This window comes from Vulpes vulpes, chromosome X (assembly GCF_048418805.1).
Source record: "Vulpes vulpes isolate BD-2025 chromosome X, VulVul3, whole genome shotgun sequence".
Lineage (NCBI taxonomy): Eukaryota > Metazoa > Chordata > Mammalia > Carnivora > Canidae > Vulpes > Vulpes vulpes.
The window spans coordinates 1-22,233 of NC_132796.1; the positions used below are offsets into that span (position 1 = coordinate 1).

Here is a 22,233-nt window from a genome sequence, read left to right on the forward strand (position 1 = left end):
GCCCCGTTAGACGTGGTCCCTGCAGCCTGGGGCTGTGAGGACCTTGGCCGTGGGCCAGCGCCGGCCGGGGGGGCTCCTGCTCTGGGCCTGGGGGTTGCAGGCTGCTGCTCGGTCCAGGTCCAGGGGCGGAGAGAAGCATCTAGGAGGCAGCTCCTCCTCCCCTCGGGGTGGTGCTCCCGGCGACCAATGGCCTGGCAGAGAGCGTTTTAGGAAGTGCTTGAGCGGCAGTGGCAAGAGGAGGGAATCTCTGCCGGAAACTCTGTTGGGAGAGACTGCGGGTGGTGAGTGCCTCTGGGCTGGCCGGTGGGGGGCCGTGGGGACAGCAGGCTGAGGGGGTCCCAGCCTGGGGTGTGGGCACTGGGGCCACTCCTCCTCTGACCCGCGGGAGGTGCAGTGGGAAGGGCCACCAGAGTGTCCCCTGAAGACTCGCGGGGAGGGTGGCAGGGTGCTGGGGTCAGAGCTGAGCTGGATGCCCAGGCTGTGGCTGCAGGGTCCTGATGGTGGCAGGTGCCCTGGGCACCGACCCTGCTGCCTGGCAGGTGAAGGGATGTTGGCGCCCGGGGTGCCACCGCTGGTCCGGTCCTCAGGTGCTGGGGCACAGCGTCTGGCCGGGCAGGGAGCGCTGGGGAGCCCGGTGAGGACCGAATGCCCCCGGCTGGCAAGTCGCTTAGTTCACCTACGAGCTATTTCCTGAGCGTCACCGTGCGCCTGTCACCGCCCTCAGATGTGCCACGTGGGGACGGGCAGCGTCCCTGCAGGCTCACAGGTGGGAGGCTCGGCTGTGTCACCTGCCTGGGCTGTGGGCGCCTGCAAGCCCGCATGTACTCCAGTTTTGCGCAATCCCTGTCCACACGCACACTCCAGGGCTCCCTAAGCCCTGCCTGGCTCCCGCGGGGGGCGGGGGAGGGGGGACGGCTGAGGACGGACCGCGCCGGTGGGCCTGTTTGGGGCTACAGGTGCACCGGGACCTCTCCCAGGGCGGCGGAGGGAGGGCGCGGGGACACCGGGACCCCTCCCAGGGGACCATGGATGGCGCGGGGGCTCCGGGACCTCTCCTATGAGACCACGGAGGGCGCGGGGGCCCCAGGGGACCGACGTTGGGCGCGGGGGCTCCGGGACCTTCCCTAGGGGACCACGGAGGGCGCGGGGGCACCGGGACCTCCCCCAGGGGACCGACTGAGGGCGCGGGGGCTCCGGAACCTCTCCCAGGGGAGCGGAGGGAGGGCGCGGGGGCACCGGGACCTCTCCCAGGGGCGTGGAGGGCGCAGGGGCACCGGGACCTCCCCCAGGGGACCACGGAGGGGCCTCCGCCGGTGGACCTTTGCCGGCCCCTTTACGCAGGCTCTGGTGTCCCGCCGCGGACTGTGCTGTCGCTCCCGTCTGGCCCTCCGCGGAGGATTGGGCCTGGGCTGGCCTCGGCTGCGAGGGGCGTGAAGGCCCCCGCCCCTTGGGGACCGCCAGTCGCGGCCCCGCCCCCGTTCTCCTATCAAGGACACGGGCGTGGCCTCCTGGGGCGAGCACAGCCCAGGGGAGGTCCGCGGACACCAGCAGTGCTGAGGACTCGCTTACACAATCCCCGGTCCGCCTGCATTCCAGACACGGCGGGCTCGGCCGGCGGCGGCATGTGGCCCGGGTGCACCTCCAGGAATGGTTCCTGTGGGGTTGGGGGCACAGCCCAGCCCCGCCCCCTGGACACCTGCTGCATGACCGTTAGTGCCCCCAGGAGCTGTGGGGTCCCACACGCTCCCCTGCAGGGACACCGCTGAGCCTGAGAGCGAGCTGAGCCCTGGGACACACCACGAGGGAACATGGGTGCAGGGGTGCTGGGAGAGCCTCTCAAGGACCCCCTTACGGATGGGGAGAGGACGGGTGCTCATCGCTCCCGAGGTGGGAGAACCAGCGCTACCGGCTCTCGGTGCCCTGGCCGCGGTGTAGACAGGGAGATTGTGCGCTCCCAGGCTTGGGGACGCGACCTGCAAATGAAAACGACAAAAACCAGGAGGCTGTGGCTGGTTCCGTGGGTGGAACGTGCAGCGCGTGATCTCGGGCTTGCGAGTTTGGGCCCCACGTCGCGCATCAGGCTTATTTTGAAAACTAACAAAGAAATAAAAACAAAACGACCAAAGACGCACAGGAGAAAAGGTCGGCTCCGTGTGCAAGGCCTCGCAGGGGAGGAGGATTCACGGAGGCCACCCCCGGCTTGCCCACCTTCTCAGCGAGCGGGGACACCCCTGTGGGGACCCTGGGTGACACCGCGGAGGAAGGGGGCCGGGGCGTCAGGACAGTGACTTGTGAGAAGGTAGACGTGGGGGGAAAGTCCGGGAGGGAAGTGTCACTTCTCTGCTGCGAATGTTCCTCATTTCCGGGCTGGAGCCAGGGCCTGGGACGGAGCCGGGAATTACCACCTGGTTTTAGGCAGAGGGGACAGCTCGGAGCTCCCGGGTCACTGTGGTTTCTCAGTCGCCTTCAGCTCAGAATAATCCTGATGGCAAAGTGGCCTATTTCAAGGAGGCAAATTCTGAGCCCCTGCCCTGTGCACACAGAGCACCAAGAGCTGCCCAGGGGCAAGAGGCACACGCACACCAGAGGGGACTCGGCCCTCCCACGCGTGGCTGGGGTGACGGCATGGTGGCCAAATGCCGCGTGGTCGCCATGGGCCTGGTTCTCACGTCTGGTGTTTCTGCTCGGAACCCTTTGTACGCCCCAGGGCTGCAGCCAGGGATCTGGTGGGGGGACACGGCTCAGCCCAGGACAGGCTCCTGCAGGGTGACCGGGACGTGTCACCTTGGGGCTGGGGACATGGCTCAGCCCCTGATGGTGTCCCTTGGGTACAGGTGGCAGGTGAGGACGCCGGGCTGTGGTGGGCAGGCATGTGGCTTTAGCAGCAGGGGACCCCCAGGTCTCGCCCCCTGGGAGCACTGTGCACACGTCTTGGGGCTCCCTTTCCTCTGTAGGTGATGTCACACGCCCACGCTTGTGCTAATCCCGAGGGTCCGCTGCCCTGAGGGGGGTCGGGCATGCTCCCGGCAGAGGCTCAGGAGGCAGTGGCCAGGGCCACAGGTTAAGGACCGGAGGGCTCCCTGCCATCCCCAGCCCGGCGTCTCCGGTGCTTCCGGGGGACTGTGTGGTCTTCAGTGGGGCCCTGTCCGGGACTCCACGCACCATATTCCCTGCAGCCTATTAGAGGGAGACAGAGTGTGGGGTGCTGACCTGGGCCCTCGAGGCATCCCCCCCAGGATGGAGGACCTGCCCCCACAGACCCGGGAAGGGAGTAGGGAGGATTAGCATGACGGGAGCAGGGGCCGCCCTGGAGGCACCTCTGGGTCCCCTTGGTTTATGTCTGCAAACCTTCCCTTCCGTCCTCAGGTCACACAGGGTGGCCCCCGATGGGCGGACAGCTGAGCGCTTCCGGCAGCTTCCAGAGCCTGCCATGCACCACAAATGCAGACTGGATGTCGGCGCTGTGCCCCCTGCTCTGGGATGTGCCCCTGCACCACCTGTCCATCCCAGGTGAGGGCCTCTGTGTCCCCTGCTGGGACGCTGCCGGCGGGGGACGGTCTGGGTGTGCGGGAAAGCACGCAAAGTGCACACATGGATACGCACAATATAGGGAGACAGGTGTGCATGCACACATGCATGCACATGGTACAGGCACGTATACACATCCATGTACACGATACAGGCACATACACACACGGACACACACATAATACAGGCATATAACACACATGCACACCCACAACACAGGTGCATACACAGATCCATGTACACGATACAGGCACACACACGGACACACACGATGCAGGCACAGATGCACACGCACATGTGTGCACACAATACAGGCACATACACACATGCACACCCACAACACGGGCGCGTACACAGATCCATGTACACGGTACATGGCACATACACACACATGGACACACAATGCAGGCACCGATCCACACACATGCACACACATAGTACAGGCACACATAAACATGCACATACGTGTACACGTGCACACTCGAGCACACGTGCACACACACACCATGTGAGTGTCTTCTCTTCTCCATCTCCTTTGTTATGATGCAAGCCTGGCAGGCACCCGCACACCCCTGGGGCACGTGGCTCCACGGGAACCTGACAGCATAGGGATTCGGGATCACGCCCCCTGCCAGCCTGTCCCACGTGTAGGGAACCCACTGGCTTCTTGTGGCTGCATCCCTCATGCCCTGTCAGCCGCGAGCTCAGCGTCCTCTGCACTTGGGGCCTGGAATGTCCAGAGGTCGACCCACTAGGAGGTCACACTGAGCTCTGGGGACTTTCTGGTCCAAGGACGTGGTGGCCCTGAGTCAGGCCCTTGTGGCCCCGGGACCAGTGGTTGCAGCTCCATACTGATGAGCATGTGGGCACTGCAGCCTTCGGTTTTTGCAGAAAAGAAGCGTGTAGTGGATCCCGCCACGTGTGTCCACGTCTGTGGATGTGCAGTATCTGGAATTCCTCCTGCAGAAATAGGCAGATTTCTCACCTGGATACATGTTTACAGTTTTTGAGATTTATTCACATTTTCACATACAGCTGTGTCTTTCTTTGGGAATTTTATGACTTTTATTAAAAATTTATTTATTTATTTTAGAGGGCGGGGGGCAGAGGCAGAGGGAGACAGAGAATCCCAAGCAGACTCCCCACTGAGCATAGATCTGAGCTGAGCTCGTCCTGGACCCGGTGGCCCTACGTCCAATGACAGGGGTTCTCACAGGAGACAGAGGAGGAGACGCAGACACAGAGGAGGAGCCCCGTGAGGACGGAGGACACGGGAGGGAACGGCCACCAGCCCGGGGACGCCTGGGGCCCCAGACGCCAGAAGAGGCAGGAGGGACCCTCCCCGGAGCCCCTGGATCTCAGACGTCAGGTCTCCCGAGCTGGGACATTGGATTTCACGTTCTGTCCGCCACACGGTGTTCGGACATGTGTGTCCCTGGGACACCTTTAGGACGTTAGTTCACTGACCACGGGGACACCCACAGCATCTGATACTGTGTCATTTCTATCTTTTAAGTTTCCACGTCAAGGAAAAGTCCATTGTTCCCCCTCACTGGGGAGGCCAGTGGTGTGTTCTCCCTCCGGGTCGCATTCAGAGCTGCCCAGGTCCTGGGAGAACAAACAGAAATATGTGTTTATTTGAGAGACAGTGAGGGGGGGAGGGGCAGATGGAGAGAGAACCTCAAGCAGACTTGCCCTGGGCAGGGAGCCCCACATGGGGCTCGAGCTCACGACCCTGAGATCGTGACCGGGCCGAAATCAAGAGGCGGATGCTCAAGCCGCTGAGCCACGCAGGCGCCCCAAGGGAAGGTCAGCTTTTCTTTGGGAAGTCGGGTCTGTCGGTCTGTCCTGCACAGGTCTCGGGTTAGGGCCACCCTCAGAGACGCTGACCACGTGGCCCAGAGGGCTGTATGCCTTCCTCGGCCACCCCGATCTGCAAGCACCGCGGGGCGCGTTGGACGGGGAACAGGCCCCGGGCCCCCGGATGTGCACCGTTCCCGCGTGGCCCGCTGACCAGGGCGCCTGCTGACAGTCCCTCAGGTCCGTACCACGCGCCCCGGTGTGAACACAGTATTGCGATCCGAGTCTGCGGTCCGCGACGCCGCGTCTGAGCGATCGTGGCAGGCTTAGTTTTGCACGCAGCACGTTCACGCATAGCACGCGTACTTTAGCACCTCATAGAAAAAAATCCCCCTTTGTTCCTCTTGTTTTTTGAAAGTTTCTGGAAAACCCTCAGGTTTTTTAGTGTGCACGAATGTGAGGGTGTTTCTTCCCGGTCAGAGGAGCACGTCCAGGGCGTGTGGGGCGACGACACAGTTTGCACGGGGCCGACCTGGCAATGACCTCCGGTCTTCCCCTCCCGGAGATGGGGATGCCTGGGGTCTCGTGGCTTCTCCCGTGTGTGTCTGTGTCTCCTCTTCTGCCCCTTATAGGGACACGAGGCCCCGGAGTTCGGGTTCCCCTGGTCCTGGATGAGGCTCCGCATACCCAGGCCCCGTCCGCAGGATCCGGGTGGGCATGTGTGCAGGGCCACGGCCCACGCCCGGCGCTGGGCGTGCTGTGCACGTGCAGGTCACACCACACGGCTCAGGAAGAGGCTCCCGGGTGAGACGTCCCCTCGGGTCTGCTTGCAGGGAGCCACGACACCATGACCTACTGCCTGAACAAGAACTCGCCCATTTCCCAGACCCAGTCCCGGCTGCTGCAGCTTCTGGACAAGGTGCTGCCATGTGTCACCCACCCCCTGGTGCTCAAGTGGTCCACCACCCAGGTAGGCTCAGCAGCGGGCCCGACCGCCGTCCTCCGGCTGGGCAGGCGCCCTCACCCCTGTGTGTGTGCGGGGGCTCTGAGGCTGGCCCCGGGCCCACCCAGCACACACAGCACCCCAGGGCCCTGCCTGTGAGACCTAGCGGTCTGCGTGTGGAGGCAGCTGGGGCTCGAGGCCTGTCCTCCCCGCGGAGGCCGGCGCTGTGTCCTCCCTCCGGGTCACCTTTCAGAGCCGCCAGGTCGCGAGAAACCACACCCCCGAGCTATGCACGTGTGCAGAGGCCTGTTGCAGACGTGCACCCGCGTGCAAAGCAAGAGAAAGGACCCGCAGCGATGGGTTTGTTCAGTAAATGCCGCGGAGGAGGCGGGTGCAGCCAACCCGCCCTCACCCTCACGCCCAGGAGGGAAGAGCCCGTCCTTACCGACTGGGGTTTGCTCCCTCCTCCTGCTGGTCCCTTCTCTCCGGGGGCCAGCAGGTGTGTAGGGAGGGTCACAGTGACCCTGGCGGGGGGGGGGGGGTAACTGATGTGCAGAGGAAGGTCAGGGTGACCTGTGGGGTCCTCATGGGGGATGTGCAGAGGAAGGTCAGGGTGACCCGGGGGTCCTCATGGGGGATGTGCAGGGGAAGGTCAGGGTGACCTGTGGGGTCCTCATGGGGGATGTGCAGAGGAAGGTCAGGGTGACTTGGGGGTCCTCATGGGGGGGCATGCACAGGAAGGTCTGGGTGCTCTGGGGGGTCCTCATGGGGGGCATGCACAGGAAGGTCTGAGTGCTCTGGGGGTCCTCATGGGAGGGCATGCACAGGAAGGTCTGGGTGCTCTGGGGGGTCCTCATAGGTATATGCAGAGGAAGGTCAGGGTGACATGGGCCGTCCACGTGGGGGGCACCCAGCTGCAATGGGGCTGCGCCCTGCAAGGCTTTAGACAGCCTGTATGGTGGGGGTGCTGGCCTGGGCCCAGGTGCTGCCTCCCCCGCGGGGCCCCCCTGGGGAGCAGCCCGGCCCTCAGGGTTAGGCCCCTCAGGGTCGGGGTCTGTGTGCTCAGGTCTCCCACGCGGTGCTGGAGACTCCATGGTGGCGGCCCCAGCTCTGGCTCTGTCCTTCCCAAATGCTCTTCCTGGAACTCCAGTCCCTTGGGGTTAGGAGGGCCTGGAATGTGGAAAGACCGCATTCCCGCCTCCTGCCTCCTGCGTCACCCCAGCCCTGCGAGAGGGATGAGCCGGTTCAGTGCAGCCTACCTGTAGTGCTGGGTCATGGGGTCCTGGGGGCCCGCAGTGCTGGGGACCCTTAGCACCAGGCCCACTGTGGCGTGGGCCACGAGAGGTCCACATTGTGTACGCGGGTGTGTGGGGATGCTGGCGACAGGGCTGGTGGGTCAGCACGGACTGTGCGTGTGCAGGCGCTGGGGTGCAGCCCCCGTGCACGCAGGCCTCTCTGCCACGCCCCCCCAGCTGTCAATGGAGGACCAGCAGGAGGGGTGCGAGCTCCCCGCGTGGCTACCCAGGGTGTAGGTACGACTCCCCTGTAAATTCCTGCTTTTTCCATTATGGTGTTGCCTGCAAGGGTCCAGCCGTCCCGTTTACGCTCTGCGGACCCCTTCCTGCCAGTCCTAGTGCTGGTGGGGTGGGGACAGTGCTCAGGATATGTGACTCTCCTGGAGCATCCTGCCTTCCCCTCTCCCCCCCACAGGGTCCCAGAGAGGCTCCCTGGAGCCAGGCACCCAGACAGGGTCCTTCCTGGTGGCTGCCCTGGAAGAGGGGGAGACAGGGCCCAGCAGGGAGGTCTGGAGGCCAGTATAGGGCCGAGGGGCCGTTTACCGCAGGCCGGGACCTTGCAGCCTCCATCTGGGGCTGGATGTGCCCAGTGTCGCCAGGAAGCACGTTCCCAAATGCGTGGCCCAAGCGGCGTCCTGAGCCCAGGCAGGCGTCAATACCTACCCACTCCACATCAAACGCAGGCCCACGCGTGGGCATCTCTACGCCAACTCCAAGCCGCGGCACGGGGGCAGTGAGCCAGCCGAGGTGGGGGCCACACGGCCCCCAGCAGAGACGAGGACCTTTGTGCACAGGTGCTGAACGTCACAGAGCAGCTGGACGCGGGCGTGCGGTACCTGGACCTGCGGATCGCGCACATGCTCATTGGCTCTGAGAAGAACCTACACTTCGTGCACATGGTGTACACGACCGTGCTGGTGGAGGTGCGTGTGCGAGGGCGGACGGCTGGGGGGCCTCCCCGTCCACACCCGTGTCCACTCCGGACGGGAGAAGGCCCGCCTCCAGAACTCTTGGCCAGGGTGCATGTGCGAGCCGGCACCCACACCCCCGGGCCTCCTGGATTCTGCATACGTGGGGCGCCCTGTCTTCCTGCCTGGTTCAAGGCGCTCCAGTCCCCTCCAGGCACTGCGCGGGGCGCTCTGAAGTCAATATGAGGCGTCCCTGTCACGCTCATGCCTGCCCTGGGCACCCCATGCCCCCCAGCGAGGCCTCAGGGAGTTTGGGGCCGGGAGACCATCCCGGGACCTCACTCTGCACGCCCCTTACGGGATGTTGATGCGGCCTGGCTCTTGCACACGCGGTGTCCTCTAGCGTGAGCATACACACACTTGGTCACACGCTTGCACAAGCGCAGCAGGCGGATGCTCCTGCCCCGGAGCATGTGGCTTCAGCGCGGCTGCGTCTGAGGGGTGTCTGTTGGTGCAGGACCTGGGCCGTCTGTCCAGGAGCTCTGTTTGGAGGAGCCCCTTGGAGCGGCGGGCGCGTCCCTAACCCCTGGCCTCTCTGGGGACGGTCTGAATGAGCCCCCTCCCCTGCGCAGGACACGCTCACGGAGATCTCAGAGTGGCTGGAGAGCCACCCCCGGGAGGTCGTCATCCTGGCGTGCAGGAACTTTGAGGGCATGACGGAGGACCTGCATGAGTACCTGGTGGCCTGCATCAAGAACATCTTTGGGGACATGCTGTGTCCCCGAGGGGTAAGAAGCCCCGTGGCGGGGCTGGAGGTGCAGGATCATGACAGGAGACTTCCCTGCTCGCTTGGTCCTGCTGAGCGCGATGCTCAGGCGGGGTGGGGCGGGTGAGGTGCTCCTGTGTCCGCAGAAGCCCCGAAGGACGAGGACCCTGCCCTCCCGGCAAGGGGCAGCCCGGTGGCGGCACATGCGCTGGTGGGACCGTGCAGGCTGCTTCTCCGGCACCTTGGTGACCTGTAGCGCCTGCTTCCAGGTTGCCTTGGTGACTCGATGCCCCGAGCACGCTGCGTGTGCCCGCAGCCCCTGCCACATGCGATGCGGCAGCTGGCAGCTGCCCAGGAGGCCGGTGCCCTTGCGGCCTCTTCCGCGTCCTCGCGTGGTTCTGTGCATGTCTGTGTCCCCATGTCCTCTTCCCGGAAGGACCCCAGGCTACGGGGTCAGGGCCCACCCTCCTGACCTCATTGGAACCTTCGGTGTCCCCTTAAAGACCCCACCTCCAGAGAGTCATGTCCTGGGAGACGGCTGAGGACTTCAACACGTGACTATAGAGGGGACGCAGATCAACTCATAACACAACCTGCTTTATCATCTAGAAAATCTTTTCCATTTGTCGGCAGGAGAAAGGCCTCCCTTAAGGCCCAGGAACCCCAAACACTGCCCGCAGGTCCATCCTGGGTCCACTTTGCACCTCTGGGTTGGCTTTGGCCCAGTGGTGGCCTGTAGCCGGGAGGAAGCCCCACGGGCCTCGCGCTCTGGGCCAGTGCAGGGACAGGGCCGCTGAGACCCGGGGCGGGTGCTCTGGGACCCGGGGGCCTCGTGGTGGAGATGCTGCCCCGGGACACGCGGCGTCATGAGTCTCCCTTGGGGACCTCAGAGGGAGACAGAGCAGGTGGGAGTCAAGGTTCAGGCCGGGAGGAGGAGACGCGCTCTTTGGACAGGGAATCACGGAGTGACAGTGACCTTCCCTGTGCCCGTTGCTCTGCCAGTTGTCACAGGGCTCAGCGTGGGCTCAGGGGGCGGGCCATGGGACTAGTGCCGCAGCCCCTGATCCTGCAGAGCCAGTGTCTCGGACAGGCGGCCCTGGCCTCTCTCACCCCGACAGCACTGCCCAGCTTGCACCAGTAAAGCACCCCAACAATGACGCATCACCGCCCTCAGACGCCCCGCCCCCCCTCGGGGTCCCTCACTGCCCCACCCCCCCCTCGGGGTCCCTCACTGCTCTGCCCTCCCCTCGGGGTCCCTCGCTGCCCCACCGCCCCTCTGGGTCCCCGCCCTGCCCCCTCCTCCAGGTCCCTCAAGGGCCCCGACGCTCCACCTTGGGGTCCCTCACGCGCCCCGCCCCTCCGCCTTGGGGGTCCCTCACTGCCCCGCCCCCCCCGGGGTCCCTCACGCGCCCCTCCTCGGGGTCCCTCACGCACCCCGCCCCCCTCCTCGGGGTCCCTCACGCGCCCCGCCCCCCTCCTCGGGGTCCCTCACACGCCCCGCCCCCCCAGGGGTCCCTCACTGCCCCGCCCCCCTCCTCGGGGTCCCTCACTGCCCCGCCCCCCCTCGGGGTCCCTCACTGCCCCGCCCCCCTCCTCGGGGTCCCTCACTGCCCCGCCCCCCCTCGGGGTCCCTCACTGCCCCACCCCCCCCTCGGGGTCCCTCACTGCTCTGCCCTCCCCTCGGGGTCCCTCGCTGCCCCACCGCCCCTCTGGGTCCCCGCCCTGCCCCCTCCTCCAGGTCCCTCAAGGGCCCCGACGCTCCACCTTGGGGTCCCTCACGCGCCCCGCCCCTCCGCCTTGGGGGTCCCTCACTGCCCCGCCCCCCCCGGGGTCCCTCACGCGCCCCTCCTCGGGGTCCCTCACGCACCCCGCCCCCCTCCTCGGGGTCCCTCACGCGCCCCGCCCCCCTCCTCAGGGTCCCTCACTGCCCCGCCCCCCCTCGGGGTCCCTCACGCGCCCCTCCTCGGGGTCCCTCACCCGCCCCGCCCCCCCCCCCCCCGTCCCTCACTGCCCCGCCCCCCTCCTCGGGGTCCCTCACTGCCCCGCCCCCCTCCGGGGTCCTCCACTGCCCCGCCCCCCTCCTCGGGGTCCCTCACTGCCCCGCCCCCCTCCGGGGTCCCTCACTGCCCCGCCCCCCTCCTCGGGGTCCCTCGCATTCCCCGCTTCCCCAGGGGTCCCTCACCCGCCCCGCCCCCCACCTCGGGGTCCCTCACCCACCCCGCCCCCCCTCGGGGTCCCTCACCCGCCCCGCCCCCCTCGGGGTCCCTCACCCGCCCTGCCCCCCCTCGGGGTCCCTCACACGTCCCGCCCCCACCCCGTCCCTCCAGGAAGTGCCGACCCTGAGGCAGCTGTGGGCGCGCGGCCAGCAGGTCATCGTGTCCTACGAGGAGGCGAGCGTCGTGAGCCGCCACGCAGAGCTGTGGCCCGGGATCCCGTACTGGTGGGGCGACCAGGTGAAGGCTGAGGAGCTCATCCGCTACCTCGAGCGCATGAAGAGCTGCGGCCGCCCAGGTGAGCCATGCGCGGCCACACGGCAGATGCCACCCTGCCCCGTCACCCGCGCTGCCACTCACAGGGTTGCTTCCAGCGTTTAGGAGAGGAGTGTAGGCCTCGGGAATCCCCTGTGTGTGTACACGCAGGTGTGAAGTCACGTATGGGTGTGCACACGTGTGTATGTGTGCACGCAGGCTCGCACACGTGAGCATAGACACAGACACGCACATATCCACGTGACCCCTGTGCTTGTGACCGTACGTGTGCACACCCGTGGCATCGATTCCCGCGTGCATGTAGGGTCCGCACCCGCCCAGGCTGTCCCGTGCCCTGAGGGTTTGTGCCGCTTCTGTAAAGAAACCAGCCGCTTCCTGGCACACGTGCTCGGGCATCCCCGCTTTGCAGCTGTGCTGGGCGTCGAGGCTTTGTGGGCCCCGGCTCCCAGGTGGGGCCTTCCCGAGGGTGCGGTCTGCGGGCAGCACTTCCCGTGCGGGGCGCAGGGGGGTGGCTCTGCCGGTGCCCACGGGGCTCCGGGCCTGCGCTCTGCCTCAGGTGATGTGGCGCCGTCATGTGTCCCACCAGGCACGGCGGGCGGTTCCCTGAGCAGCCGCCTTCCAGGATGATTTTTTTTTTAAAGATTTTATCTATTTATTCACAAGAGCCAGAAAGAGGCAGAGACCAGGTAGAGGGAGAAGCAGGCTCCCCGCGGGGGGCCCGACGCGGGACTCGATCCCGGACCCGGGGTCACGCCCCGGGCCGAAGGCAGATGCCCCAGCGCTGTGCCCCCCGCATCCCGATGACAATGTTTGAAAGCGACAGGGCGGGCGGCGCCAGCTGAGCGGCCACCGCAGACTCCGTGGCGGAGGCGGTGGTGCGGCGAGCTTTGCCCGAGCTTCCGGCGCCACTCCGGGCGCTTCCCCATGGAAGGCTGCCGGGGTTCCACCCCGCCGCTGTCCTGGCCTCCGGCTTCTTTGCTTGTTTGGGGTCCGTTGTGGGGCGCAGCTTTGATGGATGCTGGGGAGCAGGCGCACGTGGTTGAAACCTGAGGGTTGCGACTGGGGCACCGTTCTGCCCCGACCCCGGCTGAGCCTGGGCCCCCGCTGTGCGGCGCCCACCGTGTTGTCACGTGCTCCGGGTGGACACGAGCCAGGGCTCAGGGTGGAAGTGTCAGCTGGGTGGGTCCCACCAAAGCCAGGCCGTTGGCAAGGCCGGCGGCCTGTGCAGGCCCCGGGGAGCACCACGTCCTGTGGCCCCTCCTGATTCGGCCGTCACACAGGTCGTCCCCTCCGTGTTCCAATCCGCCCGTGCGTCCTCTCCTTACGGTGGGACCCCGCCCACCACGTGGGGGTCAGGACGCGGATGACCCTGGGGCATGAGTCTGCCCACCACGTGGGGGTCAGGACGGGGATGACTAGGGCGTGACCCCGCCCACCACGTGGGGGTCAGGACAGGATGACCCTGGGGCATGACTCCGCCCACCACGTGGGGGGTCAGGACGAGGATGACTCTGGGGACTCGACCCCGCCCACCACGTGGGGGTCAGGACGAGGATGACTCTGGGGACTTGACCCCGCCCACCACGCGGGGGTCAGGACCGGGACTACTCTGGGGACGCGACCCCGCCCACCACGTGGGGGTCAGGACGCGGATGACCCTGGGGCATGACCCCGCCCTCCACGCGGGGTCCGGCCGGGGACGTGACTCCGGGCGGCGTGTTGGGTGGCGGGAGAGCCGGCCGACGCGGACGCGCGTGTCCCGCGCTGCTGGGAGTGGCGCTGCAGGGAGCCGCCCGCGGGGCCGGGTGGGCGGGGCGGCGGCAGGTGAGGTGTCCCGTGTCCTCCCTTGCAGGCGGCCTGTTCGTGGCGGGCATCAACCTGACGGAGAACCTGGCGTATGTGCTCGCCCACCCGGCCGGGTCCCTGCGGAAGATGACGCTGCCCCGCCTGCCGTGCCTGCGCGCGTGGGTGCGGGAGCAGCGGCCCGGGCCGGGTGCGCGCTGCACCAACGTCATCGCGGGAGACTTCGTCGGGGCGGACTCGTTCGTGGGCGACGTCGTCGGGCTCAACGCGAAGCTGCTGCGCGGGTGACCGTCCTCCGCCTGCCTCGGGCGCCCGCGTCGCGGCCCGTGGGCGTTCCCGGTGGGGCGGCCCCGGCGGCTGGAGCGCGCCTGCTGAGGGCGCCGTGGGGTCCGCCGGGCCTCGGGAGAGCGGCGCCGCGTGGTCGCGGGAGTGTCGGGTGGGGCCCCTCGGAGGGGACCGTGCAGCGGGGCGAGCAGCGCCGGCTCCGGGCCGTCGGGGCTGTCCTGCCCGCCTGGGCTCCCCTGCGGTAGCGGGGCCGTCGCGGGCCGCCGGAGGGAGCGTAGCGCCCCCCGCCCGGTGTCCCAGGCCTCCGGCCCGCCGGCCCGCGCGCGGCGGGGACACCCGCGAGGGGTGACACGGGCCGGTGCCGCGCTGCCGCCGCCGCTGGGACGAGCGACTCCTGCCGGCGGCCGCGCCCTCCCGCCCCGCCCCGCCGAGAGCCGCGCGGACGCCGCCCCGACCCCGCTGCTGAGCTGCCGCCTGCCGCCGGCTGCTGCGTTCCTCGGCCCCGCGCCCCCCGCGCCCCCCGCGCCCCCCGCGCCCCCCGCGCCCCCCGCCCCTAGCTCTGGGCGTCGGTGTCTGTCGCCGCGTGCCCCGGTCCTCGCAGGCCGAGGACACGGTCTCCTGCTCTCCGCGTCCGCACGCCCGTTGGGCCGCCCGCTCGCCCGCTCCCCGCCTGGGTGGCCGAGGCCCTCGCGGACGCAGCCGAGGCCCTCGCGGACGCAGGCCCCGGGACGACCACGCCGCCGGCGGCCGCTGGGGAGCCGCAGGGCGCGAGTCCCGGACCTTCCAGTCCCCGAGCGAAGCAACGTGAGGTTGGGCTGCAGCCAGCGGGTGAGCGGTCCAGCCCCCGGCCCCGCCCCGGCCCCGCCCCGGCCCGAAGCGCCCCGCCCCCGCCCCCGCCCCCGCCCCCGTCCCCGCCCCCGCCCGAAGCGCCGCGAGGTGCCCGGAGCCCCCGCGGGGACCGCGGCATATACGCCCCGCGGTGTGGCGGGAGTCGCCGAAGCTGATGCGGACGCTCCAGGTGAGGGCCCGCGGCTGGGCGGCCACAAACACGCGGCACCGGGGGGCGGGGACGCTCCGTGGGGCGGTGCCTGGGAGCCCAGCCCGCCCTCGGGGTCGCCGCACAACCCTGACCCGTGTGCTCTGTTCCAACGCGCCTTTTCCATGGAACCTCGGGGGCCTCATGCGATTTTCCGCTGCTTGCCCCAAAACGGGTTTTTCCCTGTGGCCCCAGAGGCGGGGTGCGCCTCCTTCTCTTGGGAAACGCCAATAATTACGGTTTTCTTCCGGCTGAGACACTTTGGAAACGCGCCCCGGGAGGGTGTGTACAAGCCCCCGGTTGGCCCCGCACTTCCTCGGGGTCATGCACTTTGTCAAGAATCACTGTCGGGGGATCCCCGGGTGGCGCAGCGGTTTGGCGCCTGCCTTTGGCCCAGGGGTGACCCGGGATCAAATCCCACACTGGGCTCCCTGCATGGAGCCTGCTTCTCCCTCTGCCTGTGTCTCTGCCTCTCTCTCTGTGTCTCTCATGAATAAATAAACAAATCTTAAAAAAAAAAATCACTGTTGGAAAAAAAAATTAAAAAATCACTGTCACCCACTTCATTCTACTAATTAAAAGACTGGATGAGGGGACCCTTGGGTGGCTCTGGTTTAGTGCCCTCCTTCCGCCCAGGGCGTGACCCCAGGGTCCTGGGATCAAGTCCCACATTGGGCTCCCTGCCTGGGCACTGCTTCTCCCTCTGTCTCTCTCTGTGTCTGTCTCTTATGAATAAATAAATAAAATATTTTTTTAAAAAAAGACCGGATGAAACATTTTTTTAAAGTTGTTATTTATGTGAGTGACAGGGTGATAGCACGAGTAGGCGGCGGGCAAAGCGAGTCACAGACTCCGGGAAGGAGGGGGGGCGGGCCTGGATCCCCGAGCCCCGGGTCATGACCTGAGCTGAAGGCGGACGCTGCACCGTGTGGCGGAAACCTCCGAGCTCTGTGCTATTGGAAGCCCGTCAGCGCAGACATGAAGGAAACACCACACACCTAATTTTTTTTTTTTCTGAAGATTTTACTTTTAAGTAATCTCCACAGCAAGGTGAGGCTTGAACCTCACGGGGAAATCAGGCGTCGCACACTCCACGGAGCCCGCTAGCCGCCCCCTGCCCCCCGGGTACTTACTCATAGAGGACCTTGTATTTGAGGGTCGCCCGCAGAGGATCTGGGCGGCAGGCAACGTGGAGGCTGCACGAGTGGCCCGCCAGCCCGTGGGGGAGGAGGTGGCGCAGTTGAGCTCGTCGTTCACTGACTGAAGGACCATGAGGGCTCGGTGTCTCTGTATCCCTCAGGCCCCTGAGGTCCCCTCCCGCTCCCCCCAGGCCCCCTGAAGCTCTTGGTCCCCGCCTGAGCCCCCGAAGGCCCCCGCCTGAGCCCAGGCCCCTGAGACGAGCCCCCGCTCTGTTGAGCACATGCAGTGGGTGTCAGGACCCTGGAGTCCGCAGGCCTCAGAGGGGGGACGCCCGGCACAGCGGCAGGTGCAGGAGGAAAGGGAGACCCCCAAGGCCTGCCCCCCGCACCCCGCCCCGGCGTGTCCCACACGGGGGTGGCCAGACCGCACACAGGGGCCTGGGGGGAGGAGGGCGGCCCTGGCACAGCACCCGCAGAGCGCCCGGCTGAGGGTGCGCACCTGCAGCGCCGGGGGGATGGGGCAGGGCCTCGGGCGGGGGCAGCCCACAAAGGACGCTCTGTGACCCCACTGTGTCCCGAGACCCCTGGGGCTGAGCTGGGGGACCAGGAAGGCTGGCGGGGCTCCCGGCCTGGTGCGCCGCCCCATGGCTCCAGCCGCTCCGGGGCCCCCGCCCCCGCCCAACAGAGAGGCTGAGACCCAGGCAGAGGGAGAAGCAGGCCCCACGGGGGGGAGCCCGACGTGGAACTTGATCCCGAGACCTGGGGTCACGCCCTGGGCCCAAGGCAAGCACTTATCCACTGAGCCGCGGGGATCCCCGGATTTATTCTCTTCAGGGTTCTGGAAGGCAGGAGGCTGATGGGTCCCTGGGCCAAAGCCAGGGCCTGCGTGTCTGGGGAGCTGCTGGCGGGAACATGCTCCGTTTTCCACCCTCCCCGCTTCCTGCCTCCCTCCATCCTGGACGCCAGCCGAGCCCACCTCAGGTTCTGACGCAACCTCTGCTCTGACCTCACACCTCAGGAGTCTGAGCCCCGCCTCCCCGTCACTGGGACCCGTGTGGCGGCCTTGGGCCCGCGGATCACCAGGGCCATCGCCACGTCAGGGTCCTTAATGCCATCCCCTCTGCAAAGTTCTCTCTGCCATGTAAGCAGCATCTTCCTTGACAGGAGCTGGGGGTTGGGACGGGGACGTCCTTGGGGACACGATTCCGTCCGCTGCGTGGGGGCCAGGACATGTGCGTGTGGGGACGGTATTATTCAAGACACCTTCCCAATCTGACCTCCCACAGTTCGGCAGAGTTCTGGAAGGCCAGCGGCAGGAGCACTTGGGGAAGCACCCAGAGGTGGCGCAAGGCCCGTAGGGCCGTGTGTGTGGACAAGTCTCATGCGACCTGAGAACGCTCTGTCTTTAGAAAAGACACACCCTCGTGCACGCCCTGAAGCAGCGCAGAGATTTATTCCTGAATGCCGAATTCCAGAATCACTCAGAAAACCCCACTGGAAGGATGAGCACAAATCGAAGGGGGGAAATGAGGTGAGACGTTATCAATGGCTGCAAGGGACCCCTCACGTCGGCATTTCCTCTAGAAAACGGGCAACCGCGTGGGTCTAGTGGGCTCCCTGAGGTGCGAACGAATGTCTCGGAGAGCAGAAGGACCGGGGGCGCCTGAATGAGGACCGGGGCGCCCGGGGGGCTCCGTCCGTGAAGCGTGTGCCTTCACCTCGGGTCAGGATCCCAGGGTCCTGGTATCAAGTCCCACATTGTCGGGCGCCCTGCTCAGCGGGGGTCTGCTTCCCCCTCAGCCCCTCCGTCCGTCCCTCTGTCGCTCCCTCTGTCACTCCCACCCCCTCCGTCTCTCAAATAGTCTTTACAAACAAAGCAAAATTAAAGCAGAAGAGCTGGCATGGCCAGTTCTGCACCCCCGGGTGTCCTGGGACCTTGGGTGACGACAGCCCAGGTCTGACGGGCCGCGTCTGTCCCTCCCACGGGCCAGTCTGAGTGGCCTGCCCGCGAGCAGGTCGCTGCCGGTTTCGTGCCGACTCTGACAAACCGTGTTTCCTCCGCCACCGGAGCAGGGAGGCCCGTGGGTCGCCGCGAGACAGGAGTCGCAGGACACCGTGGGGCACAGCGAGGGCTGGCGGCTGCGAGTGTGAAACAGCCGATGGAAGCTCCAACACCGGGAGGACGTGGCGGCCCGCGGGCGGGAGAACCAGAAACGCCGGTGTAGACACAGCGGAGCCTGTTCCTTGTAGCCGAAGCCAGGGGAGGGGAAGTCAGGACCCCCGGGGACCAGAGCCGCGGAGCCCCCTGCGACCTGACCTTTGACTTCCAGCCGCGGCCGCCAGCCTCCCACCCGGCAGCCCGGAGGGGCAGGCGGGAGGCCCCGAGGCGGCGTCCGCTCACTCGGGGAAGAGCTTTCGGAATCTGCCGTAGGCTGAGCTGCTGATGACCACCGTGACGTCGGCCACCCCGGCCTCGGGGATCACGTCCACGTCCTGCACTGTGGCCTCCTGGTGCAGCCAGCTGACGGAGCGGGAAGGGGCGCTCAGTAGGGACCCCACGGGCTGTGTTCCTGAGCCCGCAGGTGACCCTGTCCTCACTGGAGGGTCCTGCCCACAGCCCGGGGGCGCCCACACAGGAGTCACTAACCCACGTGCGCAGCAGGCAACCCCACAACCCCACAGCCGCCAGGGCTCCTCTGCTCACAGGGCTTTGCGGCTCCAGCCTTCCCCGCACCCACTGCACGGCCACTGTCCCACCCGCTGGGCGGCCCCACGCACCTCAGCTGCGCGCCCGCCAGCCGGACCCGGAGGGTGAGGACCTGTCTCCCCGTGGCCCTCAGAACGGCGTCCTCCAGCCGCGCTTTCAGCTCCGGGAGCCCCTGCCCCAGGAGGGCGGACACGGCGACGGCCTGCGGGCCTGCCGGGTGGTACCTGCGGGAGCAGCCCCCCAGCAGCGCCCGCTCAGCCTCGGGAAGACTGAGTGAGGAGCGCCCAGGGTCCCCCGCCCCCGGGGCCCCAAGTGTGACTGCCCCAGTGGGGCCAGGAGAGTGCACAGAGCAGATCACCAGGACGCGGCAGCGAGGGGCTCACAACGCGCCCCCCTGGGTGTGCGGCTCTGACTGAGCCCCTTCCCGGCCCGCGGGTGGCAGAGGGCACCCTGACCCCCCCTGTTCCGAAAGCAGGGGGATGCCTCCAGTGCCCGAGGAGGGCAGCCCGCTGTCACCAGCTGGGGCGGGGCCACGGGCAGCGGGCAGGGGCTCCAGGGTCGCGGGCAGCGGGCGCGCCGGGCTGCACTCACCCGGGCACCAGGTCCACCTTGTTATGAACTTCCAGCACGGAGTCCAGGAGGGCGGCGGGCAGGCGCAGGCCGCGCAGCGTGGACAGGACGCTGGCTTTCTGCAGCTCCGTCTCCGGGTGGCTCATGTCTCTCACGTGGACGATCAGGTCCTGGGGGGCAGGGGAGCCACATGGTGGACACAGGGATGGCACCCCACGCGGGAGGACCCACCTCGGACGGGGGCTCCGACGGCCACTGCAGTGGGCTGCAGCAGTGGGCTGCTTCCCGTGGGGTCCCGGCCCTGTGAGGTGGGGGGACCCAAGGCCGGAGCTCCCCGAGACCAGAGCTGGTGGGCGGCCCACCCGTGGCCCTCGCGCGGGCCCTGCCCTGGCCAGGCTGCTGCCCTGCGCCCGGCCTGGGCCCTGGCGTCCCCCGCAGCTCCCGCACCACAGGGGCCTGCTAGACCCCTGCCCGCTCACAGGCGTAGCACCGGTCCGGCCCCACCTCCCCCCGCGGGGGCCTCGTCCTTCGGGGGCCTTTCACCTTCCGTGGAACTTTCAGACTCTGAGTTATCCCAAGTGTTAAAGAATGCTTTTCGCCGGGTTTTAAACGTCTCACTGGTGGGAATTTTGTGGGACGCCCTCCAGTTGGAGTCTGTCTGGTTTTCCCTGGTGTTGACACTGGGTCTGGGGCTCGGTGGAAGCCCAAAGAGGATGGGCCCTTGAATGACATCACCGCAAACCTGCGTGCACAGGCTGACCGAGGGGCGGAGGCGCCATCACCCGCTCCCTGCACAGCGGCTCCACCTCCTTCTGGAATTAGTCTTGGAAGAGGTCACTAGGAAGGGCTCCTGCTCAGGGTGGGTTAGGCACTAGCTTCATGAGGGGGTGGTGTGTGAGGGGATCGGTCCCCGGGGTTGTGTCACGTGTGAGGGGATCGGTCCCGGGGTGCAGTGTGTGTGAGGGAATCCGGTCCCCAGAGTTGTGTCATGTGTGAGGGGATCGGTCCCCGGGGTCGTGTCATGTGTGAGGGGATCGGTCCCGGGGTGCAATGTGGTGAGGGAATCCGGTCCCCAGGGTCATGTCATGTGTGAGGGGATCGGTCCCAGGGTGTAGTGTGTGTGAGGGAACCTGGTCCCCAGAGTTGTGTCATGTGTGAGGGAATCCGTTCCCCGTGGTCTTGTCATGTGTGAGGGGATCGGTCCCAGGGTGCAGTGTGTGTGAGGGAACCTGGTCCCCAGAGTTGTGTCATGTGTGAGGGGATCGGTCCCCGGGGTCGTGTCATGTGTGAGGGGATCGGTCCCGGGGTGCAATGTGGTGAGGGAATCCGGTCCCTGGGGTCATGTCATGTGTGAGGGGATCGGTCCCAGGGTGTAGTGTGTGTGAGGGAATCTGGTCCCCAGAGTTGTGTCATGTGTGAGGGGATCGGTCCCCGGGGTCATGTCATGTGTGAGGGGATCGGTCCTGGGGTGCAATGTGGTGAGGGAATCCGGTCCCCGGGGTCACGTCATGTGTGAGGGGATCGGTCCCAGGGTGTAGTGTGTGTGAGGGAATCTGGTCCCCGGGGTCGTGTCATGTGTGAGGGAATCGGTCCCGGGGTGCAGTGTGTGTGAGGGAATCTGGTCCCCAGAGTTGTGTCATGTGTGAGGGAATCCGGTCCCCGGGGTCGTGTCATGTGTGAAGGGATCAAGCCCCCACATTGTATCAGGTGTGAGGAGACCTAGTCCCTGCGTCCTGCTGGAATCGGAATCGAGTCTCTACGTTGTGTCATGTGCGAGGGGACCAGCCCCAGATAACGCAGGTCTCTTAGGTAAGAGCATCCCGCACTCACCGAACGAGCCACGTCTTCCAGGGTGGCGGAGAAGGACTCGATGAGGCTGTGGGGCAGCTGGGAGAGAAAGCCGATGGTGTCCATGTAGATGACAGCCACGCGGGAGGGCAGCCACCCAGCATGGGCTGTGATGTCCAGCGTCGCAAACAGCTGATCCCGGGGCTGCACCGCATCATCGCCTGTCAGGGCCTTGATCAGCGTGGTTTTCCCTAGAAGGTGGGCCCCAGGGGACATGCTGCCTGAAAGGCCCCCTCCCGTGTGTCCTACTATCTACTGTCGCACCGTGGGCGGCGCCACGTCCAATCCACGTGCCTCTGCAGAGGGGGTGCCCGTGGTCCGTAAGGTCTCTGAGCTCCTAGGTCTCAGTAGGACCCTTGGGATGCCCCATATGGTCGAAAGGAGGATGGTGCTGCCCGTCGTGCTCGCGGGTCGAGAGGGCCAGGCTCTGGGGTACGAGTGCCTACACACAGCAGAGTGATGGTGTAGACAGGGTGCTGATGTGTGTGAACCTGCGGGGGGCTGGGTACCTGCGCCAACAAAGGCAACAGTGTAGACAGGTGCTCACATTTGCATGTGAGTGATAGGTGATTTGTGCCCACATAGATGCGGCCGGTGCTTTGTGCCTAAGATGTAGTGACTACCTGCATAGGGAAAGGTGATGGAGTGGGGCGGGTACAGGGTGAGGGGGTGGGTGTCCGTATAGACAGGGTGATGGAGGAAGTGGGGCCCCTACCCTGTGTGACCTCTGTCAGCCACTGCCAAAGGCCCCAGTCACTGCCTGACACACCCTGACACCCCTGCCCCATGCACCCCAGACTCACCCCCGACACCTCCCTGACACCTGCCCCGCCCCCCACGCAGCCACGCAGAGGACTCTGCATCCCCAGCACACGTGAACCTACACCTTTGCAAACAGGATCTCGTAAATCCTACGAGTACCCACAGCTTCCCGTTTCAGGTGGGGCGGTTCTGGGGACCGCCCAGGTTAGGGAGCTGCTGACCTCGTGTGGGGTTCGGAGCACACGCAGGTGCACTGCACCTCCCAGGTGGGGCGGTTCTGGGGACCTTTCCTCCTCAGATCAGGGGGCTGCTGACCTCGCGTGGGGTTCGGAGCACATGCAGGTGCACTGCACC

General features: G+C 66.6%; 2 protein-coding genes across 6 annotated transcripts in view; one reads left to right on the forward strand and one right to left on the reverse strand.

Moving 5' to 3' along the window:
- Positions 1–130: 130 nt before the first annotated feature.
- On the forward strand, positions 131–17,601 carry PLCXD1 (phosphatidylinositol specific phospholipase C X domain containing 1). Of its 4 annotated transcripts, none has more exons than XM_072744546.1 (7): positions 131–281; positions 3,367–3,510; positions 6,162–6,298; positions 8,361–8,489; positions 9,107–9,262; positions 11,568–11,751; positions 17,279–17,601. In XM_072744546.1, the coding sequence occupies exons 2-7, from the start codon at positions 3,387–3,389 to the stop codon at positions 17,599–17,601; spliced, it is 1,053 nt and encodes a 350-aa protein (XP_072600647.1). In that variant the 5' UTR covers positions 131–281; positions 3,367–3,386. The 4 variants fall into 4 exon arrangements, with proteins under 4 accessions (XP_072600647.1, XP_025840392.2, XP_072600649.1 ...); XM_025984607.2 differs by lacking the exon at positions 17,279–17,601 and adding an exon at positions 13,582–14,085; XM_072744548.1 differs by lacking the exon at positions 131–281 and adding an exon at positions 4,733–6,132 and having other exon boundaries at positions 3,372–3,510; positions 6,215–6,298.
- Positions 17,427–22,233, reverse strand: part of GTPBP6 (GTP binding protein 6 (putative)) — a 13,393-nt gene continuing 8,586 nt past the window's right edge. For both annotated transcript variants that reach the window (XM_072744545.1, XM_072744544.1), the window contains exons 7-10: positions 21,100–21,308; positions 19,291–19,439; positions 18,771–18,923; positions 17,427–18,513 (exon numbers count right to left, since the gene is read on the reverse strand). In XM_072744545.1, the coding sequence (XP_072600646.1) occupies positions 18,390–18,513; positions 18,771–18,923; positions 19,291–19,439; positions 21,100–21,308 (635 nt within the window). In that variant the 3' untranslated portion in view covers positions 17,427–18,389. The remainder of the gene's footprint in view (positions 18,514–18,770; positions 18,924–19,290; positions 19,440–21,099; positions 21,309–22,233) is intronic.

What these genes read in the sequence shown, in the direction of transcription:
- PLCXD1 (XM_072744546.1), top strand. Translation starts at nt 3,387, where the DNA reads ATGGGCGGACAGCTGAGCGCTTCCGGCAGCTTCCAGAGCCTGCCATGC. An exon ending in TCAAGTGGTCCACCACCCAG is followed by an intron (nt 6,299 to 8,360) that starts GTAGGCTCAGCA and finishes CTTTGTGCACAG; the next exon opens with GTGCTGAACGTCACAGAGCA. An exon ending in GAAGAGCTGCGGCCGCCCAG is followed by an intron (nt 11,752 to 17,278) that starts GTGAGCCATGCG and finishes GACCTCCCACAG; the next exon opens with TTCGGCAGAGTTCTGGAAGG.